The following is a 16,031-nucleotide window of genomic DNA, read 5'->3' as shown; positions in this document are numbered from 1 at the left end:
ACGAGATCCACATCTCAGAATTTGCGCAGACTTTTCCTGAATTTACAAATCCCCCCGGACAATGTAGGTAACAGGGCGATCCTATCGTTGGACGCCGCTAAGGCGTTCGACAGCCTGGAGTGGCCGTACCTTTGGGAAGTCCTAACTCGATTTGGGGTGGGTCCCTCATTTTTGAAATGGGTACAGTTATTGTATAGCTCCCCGTTGGCGAGAATGTGTATTAATGGAATGAATGAATGAATGAATGAAAAAATTTATATAGCGCGGCACATGCGAACTGAATCGCCTCTGGGCGCTTGTTGTTTGTGTCTCATGCCTATCAGAAAAGCAGGGTTTTGATCTGCCTTCTGAAGGACAGGTGGTTTTGCTCCAGGTGTCGGAACCCTTCTGTCTGGCTAGGGGCACTCGGCAGGGGTGCCCTTTGTCGCCCCTGTTGTTTGCCCTGGCTCTTGAGCCACTGGCCATTCACATTAGAAATAGGCAGGATATAGTAGGGTTTCAGAGAGGTCCCAGAAAAGATGTGGTATCCCTTTATGCGGATGATACGTTGATATATCTGGGGGACACGGTAAGCTCCCTGCAAAATGTAATGGGCCTGATTGCTGACTTCGGTCGGCTTTCGGGGTTCAGTATTAACTGGAACAAATCAGTTATTATGCCTCTAGACCCCTTGCCAAGCCCTCTGCCGGACTGTGCGAAGGACATTGCAGTAGTAGATGAATTCCGTTACTTGGGCATACAGGTCACGCCAAGTCCCTCCCAATACCTTGACAAAAACCTATCTCCACTGATGCAGAAACTACGGCTGAAATGCTCGGCCTGGAGAAAGTTAACTCTATCCGTGACCGGAAGAGTTAACTTAATTAAGATGATATGGGCACCTCAACTTTTATATATTTTTCACAACTCCCCGATCTGGATCACTCACAGATGGTTTACCCGTATAGATTCTCAATTCAGAGAGTTGATATGGGGGGGGGGATCGGCCCGCATTAGTTTGCATTCTTTGCAACTACCAAAAGATCAGGGGGGTATGGCAGTTCCGCATTCTCGGTTTTATTTCATAGCGTCACAGCTCCAGCAACTTGCTAATTGGGGAATAGCGGATGAATCTGACCCGATAAGATCACTAATAGTCCCGGTGGACTCAACCCTTCCAGCACTGGTGTATCTAGATGCAGGCCTTACTCAATTCCCTACTGCACTACCCACAGTTAGTCTATTAAATAAGTTATGGGAATATGTAAGGACCATCTTTAAGGTCAAGACAATGTGCCAGTTTACCCCAATATGGAGGAACAGATATTATTGTGAACTTCTTAAGTTGAAGGGATTTGGCCCCTGGGAAGAGTTGGGCATACATTATATCGCCCAGCTGTTCTCTGGAACTATATTTAAATCCTTTGCGAACCTAAAAGAGGAATATGGTTTATGTAACTCCCAATTTTACCAATACCTGCAACTAAGACACGCTGTACAATGCGAAAACAGACTTGTCCGACCAGCTGTAACAGTACATCCTCTGACGAGGGATGTGCTCTTTGCTGATGACCGGGCGGGTATGATATCAAGGGTCTATGCAAGATTGATCCAATCTACACATGATGCAAGTAAACTCCCCTGCAGACGAGGGTGGGAACGGGATTTGGGTCCTATAGATGGGGAAGCATGGGAACTGTGTCTGACATCTGCCCCACTGGTATCTGTATCGGCATCACAGAGGCTCTCTCACCTATATTTATTGCATAGGGTATACAGAACTCCGGCTAGGCTACATAAATGGGGTTTTAGAGAGACACCTTTGTGCCCAAAATGTAATGCGCATACTGGGGATCTCTTGCACATGTTCTGGAAATGCCCGAAACTTTTTAGGTACTGGAAATATGTCCTTGATACTATAGCCCAGGTATTTCAGATACCAGTTATTACTGACCCAGTGGTCTGCCTTCTTGGCGTTCTGGAGTTACCTGACCTGTCACCAAATGGTCACACTGCGGTGCTACGGTTGCTTTACCTGGCTCGCAAGGAGATTGCGAAGGTGTGGATTACGCCGAGGGTACCAACAGGCACACTATGGGTGAAACAGGTCAATAATTTATTGATTCGTGAAAAACTAACATACCAACACAGGGGTGCTTCGAAAAAGTTTTATTCATTATGGCAGCCCTGGTTAGATGTCCCAGGATTGGGACCTCTTCAACTGGTGAGGGACAGATTGTTACAGGGATGATACCTCAATACAAATGACGATAAATCAATATTGTGTGGTGTAATTGTATTAATGGTGGGGTATGAGGAGTGAGAATGCCACACTAACCTCTGTTACACCAGGTGGAGGATGGAAATATGTTGAGGACCACAGTCCAAGGTATAAAGATCCTTTCTCTCTTCTTCTTCTCTTCTTTGTCTTTCTTTCTTTCCCCCCCCTTTTCTTTTCTTCCTATCCCTATTTTGTTTTATCTTTCTACCTCCGGAGTTAAAGAGTTACTATTGAAATACACAGTCAGACTAAGCTAATGTGGTAATGCCTTGTATGATGAAGTGAGTTATAATATCATATCCATCCTTCTATACGTCTGAAGTGTAGATAATGATTTGTTCATTTAATTAATGTATGTTTCGGCATTACTTAAGATTTGGATGTTTGTCACTGTGGGAGTACACCTTGTATATCCCCTTTCCCATGTCTGTGTATATTTATATGTTTGTATTGCTACAATAAACTTATTTTTGATTTAAAAAAAAAAAAGAAGAGGGGGAAAGTTACTTGTATAAATTTTACTTGAGGAGGCTGTTAGTTGGACACCCAGGTAGGTAATTGAGGGAGGGTCCCAATTGCAGGGGAAGTTATTTTTTAGGTTATTATTTTCTTTTTTGGATAGGTTCAGCGTCAGAGCATGACATTTGATTGCATTTACCTTGTAAAAGGATACTTGCCCAAACCTATGTAGTAACGACTGAATCGTTGGCAGGGATTCAACAGGGTTGGAAATAGTTAAAATTATATCATCGGCAAATAGCCCTATTTTATGAGTCTCAGAGTCAGTTTCTATACCTGTTATTTTATCGCTAGATCTAATGTATTCTGCCAGTGGTTCTATCACTAACGAGAAGATGATTGGGGATAGCGGGCAGCCTTGACGAGTGCCATTGGAGAGAGTGAAGGGGTCAGACAGAAGACTGGACGAATATACCCTGGCTGTGGGAGTGGTATACAGTGACATGATTGCCGAGTGCATTAGGCCCGAGATTCCAAATTTAGTTAAGGTCTTTGACAGGTATCCCCAATGGACCCTATCAAAGGCCTTTTCTGCATGGAGGGCCATGAATGCGCTGGGGGTCTGCGAGACCTCTGCTAATCGCAGGAGATCAAGCATCCTCCTGGTCCCATCTGGTGCTTGTCTTCCTCTCACAAAGCCAACTTGGTCTAAACCAATAAGGGAGGGTGTGATGTCCATTAGTCTATTGGCTAGGACCTTGGCATATATTTTTAAGTCAGAGTTTAGGAGGGATATGGGTCTGAAATTTTGGGGGGTCTAAGGATCTTTACCAGGCTTAGGCAGGGTGACAATAACTGCCTGGAGCATTTCCGTGGGGAAGGTTCCTGAAGAGGCTGCTATATTGTAAATTTCCACTAACCGGGGGGCGAGTAGGGCGGAGAATGCTTTGTATTATTCGGCAGAAAAGCCGTCTGCTCCTGGGGATTTATGCATGGGTAAAGATTCAATAACGTCCACTACTTCCTGCATTGTTATGGGTGAATTAAGTTTTTGCAATAAGTCTAAAAAAATATTTCGCAAACCACTAAATGTCGTGGGTCAGGCTGCCAACATAACAAAGTGGATACTTCGTAAAAATAATGTGAAAAAAATGTAGCGCCCGAGGTGAAAGAAAAATAAAACCCCTTAAAAGGATAATAGTAAAGTGATTATGACAGTCAAATGATCTGCATCATCAACTGCTCTAGTGAAAAAATGTGTGAACCTGTGAGGTGAAAACAAACACATGAACAATAGACCAAAGTACCTCAGATATGGGCCTATATAATGGTGCCAACAAATGGTGCCAATAAAAAATAAAAATGATACAATCAACTATAAGTGAAATGATAGCTAAGTGAGACCAGAGCATCCGGTCTCTCATAAACACTCACTGTTGTATGGTGGATAGTGAACAAGGATAACGTTCAAGTGTTCTAAAAACAAAATACCTTGGCTGAATATATAAACCATACGTGATAATATGCTTAAAATGATATCCAAAAAAGTGTAAATACACCTTGAATGCATAAATGACTAAATGAGTCAATTACCATAACACCATACAATATTGAACAGAAAAAAGTCCTTAAAAGCACACATATGATCTTCAAATGTTGGGGTGGAGCAAGAAGTCTTCAAAACAAATGACACTCTTCACACATGGACATCAATTAAAAGGGTGGGTACTCTTACCAGAAAAGATGGACCCTCAACCTCACCGTACGGTGGGAGGGTCGTCAACGCTTGTACAGACTGACGTCTGAATCTGGGAGTCTCCACTTAAGATGGTCTGAACCAAAGGTAACCTCAGGTGATCTTGATTGTCCGGAAAGAGTGTTGCGGCAGGAATCAGCCCATCAGAATTGCTCCAAACATCCCAATTGGTATGCAAAAGGAAAAAATATAGAGGTGCTCCTCATAGTGTAAAAAAGTTTTTTTATTCATAAAAAATTCCAAATTGCACGCATGTGGCAAGAATCAAAGTAAAGTAGTGAAAGGCTTGCAAACTATCACCCTACCGGTTTCGTCGCTAGAGGACTTCAACTGGGGTATCTAGCAGATACCCCAGTTGAAGTCCTCTAGCGACGAAACCGGTAGGGTGATAGTTCTATCGCAACTCCACTGTTGACTTATTGGAACTCTCCCATACCTATCCAAGGTGGGAGTACTTGCTGCTATTTCTTTCAGTTTGCTGTGGTTTTTTCATTATTGACTTTTTAGTTTGCTGCTTTTTTATCTTCAGTGTGGCTTTGCAAGCCTTTCACTATTTTACTTTGATTCTTGCCACATGCGTGCAATTTGGAATTTTTTATGAATAAAAAAACTTTTTTACACTATGAGGAGCACCTCTATATTTTTTCCTTTTGCATACCAATTGGGATGTTTGGAGCAATTCTGACGGGCTGATTCCTGCCGCAACACTCTTTCCGGACAATCAAGATCACCTGAGGTTACCTTTGGTTCAGACCATCTTAAGGGGAGACTCCCAGATTCAGACGTCAGTCTGTACAAGCGTTGACGACCCTCCCACCGTACGGTGAGGTTGAGGGTCCATCTTTTCTGGTAAGAGTACCCACCCTTTTAATTGATGTCCATGTGTGAAGAGTGTCATTTGTTTTGAAGACTTCTTGCTCCACCCCAACATTTGAAGATCATATGTGTGCTTTTAAGGACTTTTTTCTGTTCAATATTGTATGGTGTTATGGTAATTGACTCATTTAGTCATTTATGCATTCAAGGTGTATTTACACTTTTTTGGATATCATTTTAAGCATATTATCACGTATGGTTTATATATTCAGCCAAGGTATTTTGTTTTTAGAACACTTGAACGTTATCCTTGTTCACTATCCACCATACAACAGTGAGTGTTTATGAGAGCCCGGATGCTCTGGTCTCACTTAGCTATCATTTCACTTATAGTTGATTGTATCATTTTTATTTTTTATTGGCACCATTTGTTGGCACCATTATATAGGCCCATATCTGAGGTACTTTGGTCTATTGTTCATGTGTTTGTTTTCACCTCACAGGTTCACACATTTTTTCACTAGAGCAGTTGATGATGCAGATCATTTGACTGTCATAATCACTTTACTATTATCCTTTTAAGGGGTTTTATTTTTCTTTCACCTCGGGCGCTACATTTTTTTCACACAAGTTTTTGCAATGAAGGACCATCCACAGAGGGTAAATATACCCCCTGTAGAAAGTCTTCAATCTCTCTATCCGTGGGTTGGTGTGTAGTTGGGTCTTTTGTCAAATTGTATAGTGCTTCGTAGTAGTCCTTAAAAGCATTGGCGATGTCTCTGGGATTATGGTATGTTACATTATGGAGATGGTGTTTAATGTGCGCAAGGTTGGAGCGGGCCTGTCTTTTTTTAAGCTGGGAAGCTAGCAGCTTCCCCGCCTTGTTATTCTGGGAGTAGTAGGAAACTTTTAGTCTCTTAAAGAAGGTGTCATAGTCTGCCCTAAGTACCTGCCGTAGTTCCTCACGGCAAGCATTTAGGCGCTGAAGAATGTCATTGGACCTGGTTTTTGGGTTTTTGTGTTGCGCTTCTAGATCAGTTATGGACTCCTGCAGCTGTACCATACGTTGTTGTTTATTTTTCTTTTCCCTAGAGGCAACCTGTATGAGGGCGCCCCTAGCGAAAGCCTTGTGTGCACACCATGTCGTCATAGGGGAACATTCACCATTAATTCATTAATAAGGAAGAATTCTTTCAATTTTCCACCCATCTCGTCCCTAATATCGGGGCGCGACAGGAGAAAAGTGTTATTTCGCCACAACGGCCTATGAGATATTTTGCTGGCATCCACAACCTCTATAGTCACAGGCGCGTGGTCTGACCACGTGATGCTATGGATGTCAGCAGTTCGGACTTTTTTTAGCGTATGCATATCAGTCAGGAAAAAATCTATTCTTGAGTAGCTATTGTGTACATTCGAATAAAAGGTGTAGTCCCTCTCGGTAGTCCTCAGGCATCGCCATGGATCAAATAGTCTTTCATCATGACACAGTTATCCCAAAGAGGGCCTTCGCCTGAGGGCCACCGAAGAGACATCCAGCTCCTCGTTCAGTATTGTATTAAAATCACCACATATTATCAAACCACCTTTCTGCATTTGTTTTGCCTTTTTGATAACCTTTCTGATAAACCGTAAGGGTCTAACATTAGGCGCATACACATTTACCAGCGTATAGGTGACATGATCTATTTCTGCTACTAGTATGAGGTAGCGTCCACAAGGATCAGCATAGACCTGCAACTAGGAAAAGGTTAGTGTGTCCTTACAAGCAATCAAGACCCCATTCTTTTTTTTAAAACTATTCATAGCAGTAAAAATATGCGGGAACTTGGCATGCGTACACTTCGGGGGGTTTGTGCTAAAGAAATGAGTTTCTTGTACGCATAAAATGTCACATTTGGCTTCTATAGCTGATTCCCACAGAGTCCTGCGCTTGTAAGGGCTATTTAATCCCCTCACGTTATGGAACATTAGCTTAACCTCTTGACCACTGGGCACTTAAACCCCCTTCCTAACCAGATCAATTTTCAGCTTTCGTGCTCTCACAATTTGAATGACAATTACTCAGTGTAGAATCTGCTGTATTTTACAAGGCTATTTAATAAGATCTAAACTAATAATCTCAAGAGATATTCACAGGTTCCCTCTATCTACTGCATAAATGAATTCATTGATCTACGCCTATTAAGACACACACATACGCACTGCTGCTGGTAAATGAACATCTGTGTTTATTCCCAAGGAAATAGGGATAGTCCGATATCACACATTAAAACATCATAATATACATACATATACAAGAGAAATTCATATATACTTATCACATCTGTAAGATCAGCTGGTTAGCAGAGAGCTTAAAGCTCCCATGGCCGGTATCAAGAGGAGGGAGAAAGAGCTAGAATGCCTGGCCACATGTCTTAGACCCAAGATGGCCACCAGGTTTCCATGAAGCCTTTGGCCAGCCAAGATTCTCACTCACCTAGCAGCCAAGAGAAGAGAGAGCTCTGCCATCCAGCCCCACTCACTCAATACTCATTCAAAACCCCACCCATATGTTCCTATCCAATCAGCTCCACTTCCAAAACATCCTCTCCTCTAGGGGGGGGGGAGGTATTGCAGTTGATTATCACAAAACTCTTTGAAGCCTGTAGCACAGCAGTGCAAACTGCAGGGGGCCCACTTCCTCTGTAGCTTCACTTAAACCATGGGATCAAGTGTCATTCCATTGTAAACCCATATCTCTTTAGCCCAGATTATTTTGACTGTACTCCAACATATGCCGCTTTGCGCCTGAAAGGCGCATATTACCCTTCTTCAGCCACGGCTCCCATTGAACAGTCCATGTGGTCCAAACAGTCCTCAACTGTTTCAATGTGTCGCGTTCTTCAAAATGCGCCTCAGAAACAGTTCCTATGGCACAGTCCATAACTAACTTCAACGTGTGATTCCGAACCAGTACCTCTGGAACAGTCTTTCATTCTTCAACATGTGAAATAGCTCCTATGGAACAGTCCATAAATGTCTTAACGCAGGTGGCTTCCCAACCTGTTTTTCCGGACCAGTACCTGTGGAACAGCCCTTAATGGTTTTACCTTATTGCGCCTCTCAACATAGGCTTTCGAACCAGCTCCCATGGAACAGTCCATAACAGTCCTAACGAGCTGTGCTTCTCAACACATGCTGCTTTACTACTGGGTGACGCACCAACATCATTCTTCCATGACAGCTCCCCTGTCACCATTCTGTATCTTCTTCTTCTTCTTCTTCTTTTTACCATCTTCAGGAAAGCGTGCAGTACAGGCAAGGGGTGTCCATTCACTCACCATTCACCAGCACACACTCAGCATATTAACCAGCTTTCAGATACAGAGTCTCAAGGAGGGCCTTTTCTTGCCCATCTTACTAGCCTAAAATACACAGTTATCACACTACGCCATGACATAAGTCAACCCATTACCATAATATCTACATATATGCATGTGACCCATCAAATTACATATCCCGCTTCCAACCTTCTATATCTCTTTACTGTAATTACGGGTCGGGATTATGCAGGCTTGCTCACAGTGGTTTTACCTACCGCAACTTGGCCTGTCTGCGGTACCTCAGGGATCTAACTTGGCAGCAAAGTCTCTAACTTGTACGAAGAGGCCCTACCATCAATTTGTCCCTCCACTTGCATAGATAAGCAGGAGAGCTTTCTATATAAGTTTTGAGTCTAACAACACATATAAATCTCAAGTACTGACAAAAAAAACCCACACAATTCTATCCCTGTGACTGGATTCCAGTGACCATGCCCAGGGCATATCCTGCACCTCTACCTACTGTTAGGCTCAAGAAATACCCTTGTTACATGACTGACGTTACATTGGTATCCTTTAGGACAAGGACACACTTGTCTATGTCCTAAATAATACCCAGGTGCTTCCTTCCCAGCAATGATTTCTCCATCCAGAATACAGGGTACCGTGTATTGACCCGGTATGCAGAGGACATCGTGGTCATGCTTTCGACAGAGGGACATATAGACCTGCCCCCAGCTTCTGCACTCTCTGACCACATGTGGGTCATTTAGCCAAACATTCAACACGATAGAATCCCCAGTCAGTAAGCCCATTGACGCCACAAAATATACAGACCGAGTCTGCCCTTCTGTACCTGGATCATACAGTACACCCTTTCACAATCCAAACCAGTACAGCCCATCCAGGCCTTCGACTACCCCTTTGGATTAGTGTAAGAGACGTGTTTTGCAAAGTCTTACTGAGCGGTGATGCTAACTCATCAGGCCACTGCCCCTCATAGAGAGACTGTACAATCCGCTTGATGATGGTCGATAACTCCGCCTGCCGCTGCGTGCACGCCAGAGCCACTGACATATCTGTCCTATACCATCTCACACTCTCTACCAACCTCTCACCCTGGTTGACAAAATCTAGCCACTTTACAATGGGTCCCATTCCCCCCAATATAGTGCTGAATACATCCCTCCTCTTCTGGTTACTCCTCAGCGATAAGCGCCCTGAACCTCACTCTGTGTCCGCACCTCTCTGAGAGCAAGCCACAAACATATTGCATTTGATTCAGAGTATATTCAGCACATATAGGGTACTAGGATTCTATCAACCACTGCGCGATGCTGAAGAACCATGTGATGACGGCATACTGTACCCTGGTAGCCAGCGTTTATTGCCGTCACTGGCATTACCCATGCAGGGTTTCAACCTCTCAGGTAAGACATCAATTAGGTGTATCTCCCACATGTCCAGTAACCGAGAGCTTCTCTATAGGATTGCTAAGATTGAGACACCACCCCTACGAGGACGCTTTCACCCCATTAATGTATCACCTGGCACCCTCTAGTCTGGCCCACAGATACTGTATTATGCATAAGTGCCAGCCTCCTAGGTACCTGCACCATGTCAATACATCTAAATAATAAAAAAAAACATTTCCTTTCCTAATAAACAAAAAACATATTCTGCAACTCTTGTTCTGAAGGATTGGATACGTTATATTCCTTCCCCAACCTCCAACCCACTGCATTTGTATTCAAGTCCGTTTGCATCCATAAATGACAAGAGACACTTTGGCAAAACGTTTCACGCGTCTCGTTGTTGGGCAAAGTCTTTCAGATTCAGTATTAGTGCAAAAATTGTCCTTAAGAAAAAGAAACCTTATATTTCAAGTATTAATCTGAATCTTTTCTCTCCTGAACATTTATCAGAACAAATTTTCGGTGTGGTATGGCACAGACGAACTGCCAACCAGATGAACATTCTTCATCTCTGTTCCAGAATCCTCTCCAATTTCGCTCCACCAAGATTCTGGAATTAAAGAACAAGGGCAGAATCAAATTCTTATCGCATAATATCTCATAACACAGTAATTTAGTGTTCCTGACTTCTGAATACATTATCAAAACAACCATGACTCCTCTCGGACGACCCCTTCTAAAATGGATCCCCATGGTACAAGCAAAAATCTAAAATAATAAAAAACTGAATGTGAACGTTGCTTCTCAAAAATTCAAAATTGTAAGCATTTAAAAAAGACAATGCATTATCTGTACTTTAAGATCTATGCACTACTCCCCCTTTCAGGTGGATAAATCACAAAATATTGGAATTCTTTCCACCTGAATGAAACAAAAAATAAAATAGATGAAACACTAGTAATAAACAAATAAAGAGAGAAAAAAAAATTGAGAGAATTTTTTTTTTTTTTTTTGAAAAATGAAAAATTAATAATAAAAAAAAATTATATAAAAAAAAAATGAAAAATATGAAAATTAATAATGATAAAAAAAAATAATATAAACAAATGAAAAATGAGAACAAAATTAAAAATGAAAATTAATAAAATAATAAAAAAAAATTACTAAATTAATTAAAAAAAAATATGCTACAAATTATGGAAAAAAATTATATATATATTTTTTTTAAAAATCTGGCCATCAACACACAACAATACGGTAAGACAGCCACCATCAAACAATGACAAACACTCAACTTTTAACTAAAGATATCCATGGACTTTCCTCCTGAGAAGAGTAAGCGCTCATTTCTATCTGGAAGAGAATTAGTTATTGGGAAAAAACAAAACAAAAACAAATATCTGTACTTCATCACAATCATTTGTAACCTCACTTGTAACTCTATCATCCATCAATGTCTGACTATCGTTAAAAAAAAAATTCATTGTTTGCAAACAATTACTAATTAAAGAGCTCATGGTACCATGTGATAATCTATTATACATTTACAATAACCCAACCCCTTTTCTGTTAAATTTGCCCACTGTTGTTCTCACTTGTAGGATCTGCAAAAAAACAAACATTAGTATCCAAACCAGTTTAACGTCTTCCCTGACTTCTAGAAAAAGGAACACAAAGACAGTTATTATGCACAATTATCACAACAATCGACTTTTAAAGTCCCTCAAGCCTTTGCCATTTTGTAATGCAGGGGGAACAGATGCCATATTTTCCTATACTAAGCAGGCAGTATTGTGAAACTTTGCCATATTGCACAGGAAAAGTGGCAATGCCATCTGCATCCAACTACATACAAGCCAGAACGGTAGATTAGCCCAGGGGGCACCCATTGGAATGTTCATCCAGTCTTGTTGACTGTAATTAGGGCGTTGGCTGTCATTTATTATCTCCTCTTGAGAATTGTGTGCTCTGTCCTGGCTGCTACCTTCCATATCAGACTTTTGAGGTAGGCTGTTCTTACCCTGGGGGGGGGGGTTATTGCAGATGCCTGTATTTCTGGCACTTCCTGCTGCATGCCAGCAATCCCAAGGGCTCCACTCCATTTAGAATGTCTGAACTCTCTATGCCTTCCTGTACCTCTGCTTTTTAGGGATAAATCTGCCTTTGACCCATATTCCCTATGACTGGACTCCTGACAGTAGTCTCGCAGGATATTAACAAAATTTTGGTAGGATCTAGCATTCCTCAGAGCCATTCTAGCAGGGTAGCTTACATAACATTTTTTGGCCATTGAGTATATGAAACTTGCATCATCCTCCAATAAGTCAGGACAGTTGAACACTTTCGTATACAATGCAAGATACTCACTGCAGAACAATATCGGGTCATTTCCTCTCCTAAATTTCATTCGTTGCAAATCACTCATACCATTATCACGACTGTCTACAATACGTCGCAACTCTCTCCTCCGAACTTCTGCATCTGCTAAGTTATCATTAACCTGTGCCGACAACTTGCCTACCACAGGTCCTGGTAGCCATGCTTTCAGAAGAGAGCATGCATCCTCATTATTCAAGTGGAATTTAAGTACTAGAGCCTCAAATTTATTGGACAGGCTCATTGGTGATTTCAGACTGTTAAATTCACCCAGAACCTGGCATAACGTAAGTCTCTCTTGGATTGTAATCACACTGTTATTCTGTTTTGCAGCCATAGGTGCAATATCTGACTGTGTTTCAGAACGGCTCTTTTCCTCAGTGACTGTGCAGATACTGGCCAATTCACATGAGCCCTTGTGCTCATTGAGCGATACAATATATTGCTCTTTAGTAAGAAGCTGGGAGTGCGCCTTTGCTAATTTCCTTTCTAAAGATATAACCACCTCTTCCATCTCTGACAACTTTATTTGCAATGATTCTAAAAGTTTGCTCTTCATCTGACCGTCCGCTCTCTGCATCTGAAGCTGCTCTTCTAGACCCCTATTTATTGCCGACATGCTATCTGCTTTTGTCTGCAATTTCTCTATCTCATTACTGGATGTTGTTGCAATCTTTCGAAGTTGCTCACTGAATCTCCCTACATCTTCCCTATCACGTCTCCTGTCTGCTTCCCATTTCTCTCCCATTTCCTCCGACAGAACCTTTATCCTAATCAGTACTGCAATTTCATTAGCCAATCTCTCCTTTTCCACTTTCTTTATCTGTTTACCCACTAATCTGGCATTATGTTGCTGACACTGAGATAATAGTGCATTACACTGGCTCTTAAGAGGTTCATCCGCATATGAATGATAATTTGCAGAGGCATGCTTTTTAACATATGTATACACAAGTTCCATTTTGCAACTATACAATCCACACGATTGTTTTAGTACTAATGTTCTCACACTTAGCCACCTACACCCTGTAGATAAAACTATTTAACACATACCTTTAATTAAACTGCACTTTCCCCCCTACAAAAAAATGTATTCACCATTACATATGTTTTCTTGGCTCAGATCATTTGCATGTCAAAGACCTGGAAAGGGGGGTCATCTGGGTTGTCAGCAGTTGAGAAAACACACATCACCCACACCCACCATTCAATTAACTTGTGTCAAAGACAGAGAGGGGGGGGGGTTGCTCTTTAAACATGAGAAATGGTGTTCTATAGTTCAAACTTTAACACAACAGCGCTTTGGGCATGTTAATTCATCTAACACAACATCACAATCCCTGGATCTCACACACTTCCGCACAAACAAACGTACCTCTCACACTGCCCCGAGTAATGAGCCAAACTCAATTCTATTAGCTATTACAACTCATGATTAAAAAAAAAAAAAACACAAACCGCTGTACTAGCCTTTAATATTCTCATTCATTACCACTTTTACCCGATGTCATTCAAAACAATTAAACCCTTTTGCATATACTGTACATAGGAAAGACTCATCACACATACCGTCCTTCTATCAGCTGCCTTGTATTTTTGAGCACTTCTGTCCTGTAGGTTCTATGTGGCTTTTAGGGTTACCACATTCCCGTTGTTGGGCGCCAATTGTAGAATCTGCTGTATTTTACAAGGCTATTTAATAAGATCTAAACTAATAATCTCAAGAGATATTCACAGGTTCCCTCTATCTACTGCATAAATGAATTCATTGATCTACGCCTATTAAGACACACACATACGCACTGCTGCTGGTAAATGAACATCTGTGTTTATTCCCAAGGAAATAGGGATAGTCCGATATCACACATTAAAACATCATAATATACATACATATACAAGAGAAATTCATATATACTTATCACATCTGTAAGATCAGCTGGTTAGCAGAGAGCTTAAAGCTCCCATGGCCGGTATCAAGAGGAGGGAGAAAGAGCTAGAATGCCTGGCCACATGTCTTAGACCCAAGATGGCCACCAGGTTTCCATGAAGCCTTTGGCCAGCCAAGATTCTCACTCACCTAGCAGCCAAGAGAAGAGAGAGCTCTGCCATCCAGCCCCACTCACTCAATACTCATTCAAAACCCCACCCATATGTGCCTATCCAATCAGCTGCACTTCCAAAACATCCTCTCCTCTAGGGGGGGGAGGTATTGCAGTTGATTATCACAAAACTCTTTGAAGCCTGTAGCACAGCAGTGCAAACTGCAGGGGGCCCACTTCCTCTGTAGCTTCACTTAAACCATGGGATCAAGTGTCATTCCATTGTAAACCCAGATCTCTTTAGCCCAGATTATTTTGACTGTACTCCAACACTCAGTCATACAACATTGTACCCGTCTGAAATTTTTGTCCTTTTTTTCACACAAATAGAGCTTTCTTTTGGTGGTATTTGATCACCTCGTGTGTACGAGGCCTAATATAGCAAAAGGATCATATATAATTTATCATTATTGCTACTACTTCCCCACAACCAAATATATATGTATGTGTAGCACTACCCCCGTAGGAGCTACTGGTTAAATTTTGGGTTTGCACGTTACCTTTGTAGCTTCGTTGTCAGGGTGGGAAAGTCCATAATAAATGCAATGTCCATACCAATGTAAAACCTCCAACAGTTTGGTTTTATTTATTTTTTACTGCAAGGTAACTGAAATTGAGAAAGCAGGAGTGTGGAGAAGAGCAGGGGAAGGTTCAGGCACACGGTACAGAATAAATTAGTCTCCACTCTCACTTGTTGAATGGGTATTGCTCACTCGGATAGTCCACTCTCACTTGGCCTAGCAGCCAGGATGATGCACAAACTAATGTCCAGACGGTCTCTGCCACAGACCTCTTGGAATGAGCTTGGTCTCTGCCACAGACCTGTGAATAGATTTGGATGCATCCAGGAATCCTCTGCCACAGGATTTTAAAGTCCCGAACCTCCAGCCGAGCAGTAAGAGAGCCTGCATGTAGTGGATCCCTCCTTTATTGGGTCACCAGGCCTCACCCGAGACACTAGCACTTTTCCGGTCTCCTCCAGGGCAGGTCCTCCCCCGGTCTCCTTCATCAAGATAGCTTCCTCCCTTGTGGACAGACAGCTTGGGATCCCCCTTTAGGATTGTAGGCCCCAGCCAGTGTAGCTGGGCATACTCAATAGCAGAATCTCTCCGGGCCAAACGTGGCCGCAAAGTCGGGCTCACACATACGCACCCCTCGTGCCAGGAGGGCCGCGAGGAGAGGAAGAACCCCGATCAATGGCGTCTGTCCCTTAAGTACCCCTCCCCAGCATGCACAGCGGAGTCACCACTCCCCCTGTACCACTGCCGAGAAAGGACACTCAATACACCATGGTACACCTGTGTTCCAACATAAGGCCAGGGTGGCAACACCACCTGCAGGCAACAAGAGAAACTACCAAGTAGTACCACAGCCAGAACAGAGGCAAATTTGGGTAATTCAAACCGGTCTGGGCCCAAGCATTGGCCCAGGCTTTCCCTAAGTTTGAAATAGCGTCCCCTAGAATTGGGATTAGTGCTACATATGCATATGTGAAGCTTCAAAAGTAACAAGGTAGATAGGAGAGATGCGGAAGAAAAAAGGAAG

General features: G+C 42.3%; 1 protein-coding gene across 1 annotated transcript; it reads right to left on the bottom strand.

The window, feature by feature from the left end:
- Positions 1–10,517: 10,517 nt before the first annotated feature.
- Positions 10,518–13,348, bottom strand: LOC120916812 (posterior protein-like). Its single transcript, XM_040327754.1, has 2 exons — positions 12,148–13,348; positions 10,518–10,621 (listed from the first exon to the last, which is right to left on the bottom strand). Exons 1-2 carry the CDS (start codon positions 13,346–13,348, stop codon positions 10,518–10,520), a joined length of 1,305 nt encoding a protein of 434 aa, XP_040183688.1.
- Between the last annotated feature and the right edge of the window lie 2,683 nt (positions 13,349–16,031).

Source organism: Rana temporaria, chromosome 11 (assembly GCF_905171775.1).
Source record: "Rana temporaria chromosome 11, aRanTem1.1, whole genome shotgun sequence".
Taxonomy (NCBI): Eukaryota; Metazoa; Chordata; class Amphibia; order Anura; family Ranidae; genus Rana; species Rana temporaria.
Note: the sequence above shows the minus strand (reverse complement) of the source record. Positions and strands in the feature narration are given on the sequence as shown.